The sequence below is a fragment of the Aptenodytes forsteri genome, unplaced genomic scaffold (assembly GCF_000699145.1).
Source record: "Aptenodytes forsteri isolate BGI_AS27 unplaced genomic scaffold, ASM69914v1 Scaffold142, whole genome shotgun sequence".
NCBI classification, from domain to species: Eukaryota; Metazoa; Chordata; class Aves; order Sphenisciformes; family Spheniscidae; genus Aptenodytes; species Aptenodytes forsteri.
The window spans coordinates 245,152-254,650 of record NW_008794598.1 but is presented as its reverse complement, the minus strand read 5'-3'; the positions used below and the strand labels follow the sequence as shown (position 1 = coordinate 254,650).

The 9,499-nt window shown below is 36.3% G+C and overlaps 1 protein-coding gene across 1 annotated transcript in view; it reads left to right on the top strand.

The window, feature by feature from the left end:
* The first annotated feature begins 3,350 nt into the window (after positions 1-3,350).
* The window catches only part of LOC103893550 (bile acid receptor-like), a 6,470-nt gene continuing 321 nt past the window's right edge, over positions 3,351-9,499 (top strand). The window contains exons 1-9 of the mRNA XM_009272705.1: positions 3,351-3,441; positions 4,657-5,022; positions 5,647-5,787; positions 6,407-6,546; positions 6,636-6,740; positions 6,838-6,937; positions 8,092-8,220; positions 8,725-8,844; positions 9,262-9,375. Coding sequence (XP_009270980.1) covers positions 3,351-3,441; positions 4,657-5,022; positions 5,647-5,787; positions 6,407-6,546; positions 6,636-6,740; positions 6,838-6,937; positions 8,092-8,220; positions 8,725-8,844; positions 9,262-9,375 — 1,306 coding nt within the window. The remainder of the gene's footprint in view (positions 3,442-4,656; positions 5,023-5,646; positions 5,788-6,406; positions 6,547-6,635; positions 6,741-6,837; positions 6,938-8,091; positions 8,221-8,724; positions 8,845-9,261; positions 9,376-9,499) is intronic.

The window sequence follows — 9,499 nt, the reverse complement described above, 5'->3', positions numbered from 1 at the left end:
AATTGAAAAGTCTTTCAGTTAGGACTAATAACTGAATGTTGCTGAATTTCTGTATTAGACGGATAACCAACCCCTTGAATCAACATACATTCCAGTTTATATTGAACGTTATTAGTTCAGAAGACTGATTACTGTCAAAACTAAGGCTGTAGAAGTACAACTTTTTCAAACGTGCTTAAGCAACATAGAGTCTAGGTCACATCTTCTTCTGAAAAAAAAAAATTCTCCTGCTTGTAGAGGCTTTTAAAATTAAAACCAAACAAACACACACCCCCTCCCAAATGGTCACAATTTCACATGTGAAAATACCCAGCAGAAATAGCACCTCAGAAGTAACTGAGAAGAAGGAAAAGCAGGGAACAGCATGTGCATTTATGCAGACGACATTTTCTTTCAGGTCAGTATGTCTGACTAAGGACTAAAGACTTTCATCCTAACTGTGTTACCGCTTGTGATTCTATGAAACAAGTTATTGAAAAATTCATCTTCTTTTGTTTTCAGTTATTTCCACTTTTTAGGCTAAAGACCGTTATGCATCATCTCTGGGAATATATTTCTTTTTTTTTGCTTCCTTTTTAAAGCACACATACACAAAACGTATGGCTATATTTTGAGTACAGAGAAAAGAGAAAAATGGGCACAAAATATTTTCGTTTGGGAATGGCATGACTAAAACTGCCCCAAACACCCAAAGCTCTTACTCCAATCTTATTTCAACTTTGTCCAAGTTATTGTTTTGAAAATTACAATTGGGCATGCATGCTACATTCTGTCAAGGATTCCACAGCTTCACTGTGTGTAGCTAAGCTTTATGTGCATGCAGAAGGTACTTGCCTGCATGGCAAAGGGTTAATGAATGTATGTGTGGGCTGAAGAAGCGTCCTTTAGGTCATGGTTCACTCCCAGTGAGGTGTGAGAGATTAGGGATGGCTACTGAACTTTTGAGAGACCAGCACATAATGCATCATGAAATTTCAGCGACTCCTAAAGTTGGGAGGAGGCTTCCCTACTGCTGACTGACTCATATATAAAGGGTGAGGCAAAGGTTGTAACACATGACTATGACAGTCAATCTTATAAACAATCAAAACTTTCCTGTCCTAGAAAATTAAGTTCCTTCCTTACATATCTTATCCTGTTGTTTATATTTTTTGTTTTAAAAAGCCCAATGCTATTTTATATTCGAAAAACAAGCTTGTTAACATTAAATTCTCAAGTGTCAGAAAATGAAACAGTTAACATTCATGCACAGGCATGACTATTAAGTCTCATTTCAAGGCAGTATAGCATTCCTCAAATAAGCACTGGATTTACTATTAATACTGTTATAACATTCTCTTAATTTAAGAGTTTCAATTTACAAAGTCTCATTCTAGGCTGAGAATTCTGTGGTTGCAACTGGTAACTTTTATTAGCCATAAAAATCAGTAAGAAGGGCTAAATCCTCAAATCCATTCTCATTTAATACCTAAATTGAGGAAACTTTGCCTAATGAAAGTCTCCTTCCAAGATTTAGAATGTTTAATTGACCGACCACCTTGCATTTGGTAATATGTACTTCGTACTCCCTATACAATATTTTTATCAGACTGGATCAGTGTAATTTTATTTTAGCTTCTATTCTTTTATTATTTTTATTTAAAGAAACTACTGGAATCCAGAAACACATTTCTTCAGCAAATACACATTTTTTGGGAAAAATGTAGACTTTGCCCAGGCCAAATTGATCTAACTGATAAGGACCTCATGATTCAGTGAGTCATTTCTCTTTCAAACAAATATTTACTAGCAGAGATAACAAAAAAATCAGCATTCCAGCCTCACTGCATCTTTTCACCTTCTGCTGACAACACAAAGAGAAAGTGTTCAGTTCCAAAGATACATCCAGTTTTGGGGGAAGGGATGTGTGTCTTTCAAGACATGACTTCAATTCAGATTCCCTGAAATGATATATTCATTTTCTCAGCTGTAGCTAGGCACAGGTATTGCACAAAACCCAACATGCGAGTCTTTCAAGGAAGATCTTTAAACCCAATTTGCTGTAAATTCTACAAGAGACATATACAGGGAATCCTGTTGCACACGTAGGAGTTTGATTTTCTATACTTTCCAAATACTTACTTGCCTTTTTCATCTTTTCTGTCTTTCCCATCTGCTCAGGGAAAGCCTATGAATAGTTCACTGGCAGTTCTTATTCAATGGGCATCAGATAAAACATACTTTTAACCAGTGACACTCTCATACATTCCACACATGCAGAGGGACAAGGGAGCAAGTAAAATATTTCCTACTTACTTCTCTAACGGCTGGCTACCCCATTACCACTCAATTGCTAAACAATACCAGAGATTGTCTATACACATATGTAAACTCAAACCCAGCTGATGCTAGTGTCCATATAGACATTCTTTTTTCTCCAAAACTTTTTGAAGACTTTTTAGAACACACTTTTTCGGAACCTCTCTGAAAAGTGAAATTACTGAAAAATAAGATAAGTTTTGATCTCAAAGCACAATAGCTATTCTGCATCAACTGTGTCACTATAAGCTCTCAGTACACTTTATGGTAAATGTCAAAGCATCCAACCAGGAGCCCAGGCTCCTTCAATAATCAAGGGACAGAGAAAAGCTCTCTAGGGGGCAATACATCCTATATGAGATTGATTTTTTTGGTCTTCACAGGATGCTTTGTACTCTTAAAGGAATACAGGCTCTTAAATTTGGAACCTAATGTAAATTAGGCCGTGCTTAAGTGGGGCAAAGCTGACTTTTACTGCATAAAAGAGTATTTACATGGGGAAGAAGAAATATTCTATGCTGACCTTTCCAGGCTATCTTCCTACATTTACTTGCTTCAAATTTGCATAAAAAGTGAATGAAGCAACTTCACTAAAAGCCCATCTTTGTGCAGAAACAGAACATCCATCACATCCACATTAGTGCAAATGCCCTAACTCATTCTGAAAGCAAGTTTTTTCTACCCAGTGAAGCTCCTTTTAATCTCTTCCTGAACTAGAGAATTTACCAATGGTTAGTCTGATTCCTCCACATGGTTTTGTGTAAAATTAGGAGCAAAACAGTTCTAAATATAACTTGGAAATTTAGGAACAGACTCTATCCTGAATCCATACTATTAGGACAATCAAATGTTTTGCAACCTCATTGAAAGTATTATGTGACTTTGCACATACCTCTGATTTTCTTATGATCTGCAAACTGTTTCATATTCTGGAGTTTTTTGGTTTTAGTCTGTAGCTAAACCTACCTAGCAATTCTTTCTCACATGATGTTTCTCTTACTTTTCCATTTCTCTAGGTTGCCTTCTTAAAAGACTATCACATAGCAAAGTGAATGAAACAGTGCAGTTGGGAGCAGAATATGGCAAATACATTTGTCACTGTACCTGATGGGTATTGTCTTCCTGAGCCCATACAGTATTATGGTGAGTAAAGCAAAATTGTTATATTATGAAAAAGCAGTATAGTAAAATGAACATCTGTGGAGATTCCCGTAATTTTCTTCATTTTCGTTTATCTTTACAAGCTCTTAGAAGCTACACATTTGACTATCAAGCCCATACTGAAAGTGTATTGAAATATACTAGCATGTGCTCATACAGATTTTTGTACACAATGTGATTATGCTGACTGATCATTTCATATAAACATTACTGATGCTGTCTCGCTTTAACTTGCATGAAGAAGATACAGGTTTTATTACAGTATTCCAGATACATTATGAATAGATAATAGTTATTCTATGTCTTACAGAACTATAATTGCAATAACTAATTTGATTCTGGATGAGTAAAAGCAGGACCCACAGCCCAATTAAAAAAAACTCCAAACTGCTTAAAAAAAAAGCTTTCCAATTTGTTTTTACAGAGATTTGAACAACCCAAAAGGAAGAATGAAACATGATGCATGTTGCACAAGCTTTCTTCAATACAGCTGTGTACATTTAAGGGGGGGTTGGATAAAATTAAAACCCTACAGACAGAAAGGCAGGAAGAAGGTCTCTTCATAATTCTGTACATACATTTTGCTAAAGTGAAATTTCTTAACTGTAAAGGATTATATGTGGAAAAATACTAAATAAAACAAGCCTCTGCTTTTTAATCTACTGAATTTAAACTTTAAGACTCCTATCACAGTAATTTTTACCACTCTGTAATTTCTGGACCATGTTTCTCAGACTCTTGTGCGACATCTTCAAAATTATGCCTGAAATATGTATCAATACAAACATTCCACTCATTAATAAATTCACTTACTTACGGGAAAATACTCTTCTGTAATGTGGGCAACTAATAAAAACAACCTTTAAGTGTAAAATTAAAAGGTAACTATACCACCAGTTGGCAAGTGATATTCAATTACATACTGACAAGAATCCAGCAGCACCCACATGACATTGCCCAAACTGTCACCAAGCCATTTTCACTACATCTAAGATTTTACTTAAAAACATTACAGGTAGTACATTTAAAAATAATAGTACATTTAAATTTAATGTGTCAGACTGCCCTTCTGAAAATGTGTTCCTCTAATATTTATGATTACATATTTAATCTATAAAACATTTTAAAACTTTAAAGTAGCTGATGTCGAGATATTCTTCAGGTTTTTATTTCATTTTCAATTTCTTCTGTATCTAGATGTTTTACCGGAGCACATCAACTATCAGCTGCAAGACACCGATTTTCAGACTGCGCCTTACTGCCAATACTCAACAGTTCAAATTCCTCCCCCAGTATTACAGTCACAACCTTCTCAGTCCCAATACAGCACATATGGCCTGGAGTCCCAGTACAGCGACGGGCAGTGTATCATCGGCAGCTGTGAATTGAGCAAACCCCCTTTCATGGCTCCCCACATTGATGATGGTGGATACCAAGGACTAAAACGGCCAAGATTAAACCACTCTTCTTTGAGACTGAAGGGACAGGAGGAGCTGTGTGTTGTGTGTGGTGACAAGGCCTCAGGCTATCACTACAATGCACTTACCTGTGAAGGCTGTAAAGGTAAGAGGAGAACAGGCTGATCTGTGTCTTACCCCGGACAGTGGCCCCACAGTGCTCAACATAATGTTCCACATCTGTGATTTAAGCAGATTTCATTATTTTTTAAGTTGACGTTTCCACAGAGGATCGTAATTTACCTAAGGAACCCTTTATCTAACACACTTGCTACAGATTCACATTTTTATAACACTTTTTGAAGAAATGCTTTTACAGCGTGTATTTAATATGAGCATTTCATGCAACTGATTTTTGCATTGATTATTCACTAGAATAGTGTCTGTTTAAGCAGGTGCTGATCTTCTCATGACCATTTATTATAGATTTACTTCAGTGTTATTAATTTTACTTATTATTAGAATTAAATAAAAACAAGTAATAATTACTTGCTACTTATATTTTAACTTGTTATATGGGAGCTGTCTTGATCAGGTAGGGAAAACAGCAATTAATATTAGTCAGAAAGAACAAGACATAACTATATTGTTAAAATGCAAATTTGAAATCAAGGTAGTGTTTCCATTGTAAAAAAACCCAAAACAAACCCAAAGACACTTTAATTCTTTAAATCATTATGAGATAAAGCTCCTTAGATTCCTTCAGTCATAACCTGATCCTTGTCTGTAGGCTTCTTTCGACGCAGCATAACCAAAAATGCAGTATATCGATGCAAGAATGGTGGTCATTGTGAAATGGACATGTATATGCGAAGGAAATGTCAGGAATGTCGCTTGAAGAAGTGTAAAGCTGTGGGAATGCTAGCAGAATGTAAGTGCTCCTTCCATGCTGGCTACTTTACTAATCAACTGGGATAAAACTTTTTCCAAAGTCAATCCCTTCTCCTCATGAGAGATAAATGGTATTTGTCTAAACTTCATTTAGCTGTAGGAAAATTTAACTTTGGAGCCTGTAGCACCTGTAGCATCTTCATCTGCAGAAACCACCAATGCTGGGGAAGTATCTCCTGAAGTTTAGAAGACTGCTGTTCAAAGACATTACAAGAAAAAAAAGAAAGTACTAACAAGAGACAGCTAAATATCCTGAGCCTTGACAGGACAGCAGTAAGCATACAAAGATGTGCTTTTGTGTTTGGAAAAAAAAAAAATTAAAAAATTGCACAATAGTTTTTTGTGAAAAATTCTCACGCTTGTATGTCACAGAGCCACAAGCAAGATAACGTAAGATGACTGCAAACACTCAGGCCTTTGGTGGATACTGAACACTAACTCACCTAATGAATAACGCAATGCCATATTCTTTAGGAAGTGTAGTTCCTTATAGGTGATGGCTCCTGTGATGGAAGACTTGTGTTATCTATAAAAGTGATTATTTCAAATTGTAATTATTTGAAAATATATGCATTGATACACACTTCCATGCCTTGCAGGTTTGCTGACTGAAGTACAGTGCAAGTCAAAGCGACTCAGGAAGAATTTCAAACAAAAGAGCAGTTTTCTTTGCAACATAAAACTGGAAGATGAGGGACTGAATAGTAAGCATGTATCATCTACAACAAGATCTGGAAAAGTGGGATATTTTTCTATTTAAAATAGCTCTTATCATCATTTATTTTTGCCCTAAGTCATTGTCACTTGATTCGTTTATTTTTTTAACAGATCCCAGAGAAGATGGAACTTACACCAGGGGAACATCAGCTTCTTGACCACATTGTAACAGCACACCAAAAATACACAATTCCTCTTGAGGAAGCAAAGAAGTTTGTACGTATACAGAACAATCACCCTGCATTGCTAAGTTATTATTATCCTAAGCACTGTATCTTGGTTACATCAGATGTCTAAACACTCTTTCATGCAGCTACAAGAAACTGCAAGTCCTGAGGAAAGTTTTCTCCGTCTCTCTGAGACAGCAGTTGTCCATGTACAAGTGTTAGTGGATTTCACAAAAAGACTCCCAGGTAAGCTTCTTCCTTTGGGAAACATTACAGAATAGTGTGACTTTTTTTTTTTTTTTTTTTTTAAGAGGCAGAAACCATACTGATGGCATGAATCCGAGAGAAATACAGGCTTTAAGAAAACTCTCATTCAACCGACTGTTTTATCTTCCAACTCTAACAATCAGGCTTAGCATTTACTTGTCATGAGGACAAGTTAGAAGCATTCACTTCAGAAGCTTGCTATGATTAGATTTCTTTTCCATTTCTGACATGGAGTAGAGACATTTTCTGAAAGTACATGGACTTTAAAATACCATCTTGAGTGAATTACTATTTTAACACATTCTCTGAAATCCAGTTCAGTTTGCTATTTATTATAGTCCTCAAAGAAAAAAACAGATGTTCCTTCAAAGGAAAAGGCAGCACAGAAGGGTCTAACCAGGTGCTCCTATTCATATTTTCTTTTAATAAAGAACAAGGGAACATGCAATTAAACACACTACATTTCAATGTAAAGTTGACAAAATAACATTTGACAGGGAGAGTGATAATTTTTTCATTACTCTTTAAGTTGTAAAACTTATTGACAAGTCAATCAACATGTCTAAAGCAGGTATTTGATGTAATTTAGCACTACTGTTGAACAGATCTGAAAGAATGGATGAGCTGTTTGTTTTCTTATGTTACATATCCTGCTTTGATCAGGACTAAGAAAAGAATCAATAAAGTTCCTTTGCTCTTGAATTATAAGTGCAGATAATGAGTTTGTCAAAAGATGAACAAAATTTTTAAAAAGATCAGATATCAATGAGTCAGAATATCCACAGTCACTAAGCAGTGAAGCAAATTTATAAGGTATTAGGCCATGTGATATAAATCAGATACTAAGAAGAAATTTTTAATAAAGTCTTGCTTAGTCCCAACATTTTTACTTGTATCTTCCTGTGAATCTTTTCTAACACTGGACACCAACAACTGCACTTCTCCCCCTCCCCCAACTTGCAAACTAGCAAGAAGGACCCCAATAGTCTTTGGTATATGCATCTTTTAACTATGGCTCCTCCTTTCCAGTAAAGGCATTTATTAAAAAAAAAAAATCATTTTATCAATTCATGTTAGGGGCTTAAAGGCAGCCACAGCCTTCCTTGATTCTTAACATGTATCTTTCTCTGCAGGATTTGAAAGTTTAGCTAGTGAAGATCAGATTGCACTGCTAAAAGGGTCAACAGTTGAGGCAATGTTTTTGCGTTCAGCCCAAATATATAACCAAAGAATTAGTGAATGCCAACCATCAACAAGTGAAAGTAAGTTTGACTAACAAGCTTTCTATTAACACCAGTAGGAAGTTCTACCATTTTGAAACAACTTTCATTCATTTTAATTCACTTAAATAACTTCCTATTCAAGCATAGTGGTAATTAGAATAGTACTGGTAATGCCCACATACCTTTTCCAGCCTTTTTTTTCAAAGAGCATTAAAAAAAAAAAAAAAAAATTGATTGGATCTCTGTTTTCCTCCCATTGGTTCCAAACAAAGAGCAACATTTCTGAGTGTGTGCACAAATTGTGGGGTGGATGGATAATATTAGCTATATAATATATTGTGTCAAGTTTAACACAAGAGACCTTGACCAACAGTAATGCAACAAATGAACTTGGTGCTGGATGCAAAAAAGAACAATTTTTTCTGCCTGCATGGGTCTGGGAAAAATTCACACATTTTCAGGTATTCATCTACAAAGCAGATGCAGACAAATATTTAAAGTCACATTAAGCTTGGCCGTGAACTGTCATCTCTCTTGTTCCAGGTCACATAAGACTTTCTGATCATGGGGCATGCTGTCACGTTCAAAACCTTGATAAAAACAACATTTATTCCATGGAAATGTCTCACAATGAAGAGAGTCCAACTTCCACTACGACCACAGGTAATGGAGGTCTCAGAATCAAAATACTTGGGAATCTTCTGCTTTGCTGGCCCTGTTCTTAATCACACTGAGCAACACTGTTGGTGTGGCCACTGGTCATTCTCCCTCTCTCCTCCCTCGAGCTGCTTTGTTACATGCACAGGCATTACATCCTCATGGAAAGAAGAGGTGGTGTTCATGTTTGCTTATAGCCTAGGATAAAGCCTTGAGCTATGTGTATCAAAAACTCCACAGTACAACTACAATACAACTTTTGTTACTACTTTAGAAATTAACACTGTTTTCACAAAGTTTGCTAACTTTTTCATGTAATGGAACAGCCTGGAGCCTTAAAAGATTAGGACACAGATGATTTGTAATAGCAGTGCCTGTTTCTGCATTGAAATAACATTCTGATTATTTTATTTCATTTTTAAGGTATAACCGAGGAGTTTATTACCGCACTGTTTTACTTCTACAGAAGCATGGGGGAACTGAAAGTGACTGAGACCGAATATGCCCTGCTTGTAGCAACAACTGTGTTTTTTTCAGGTAAACTGGGAGGCGACTAGCTGTTAGGCGTGTTACAACGAGCTTTCACTTGCCCCAGGCGCTGCCCACCTCCACCCACCGAGCCCTCAGGTGCTGCAGCGCACCGCGCTCCCGCCCGCCGCCC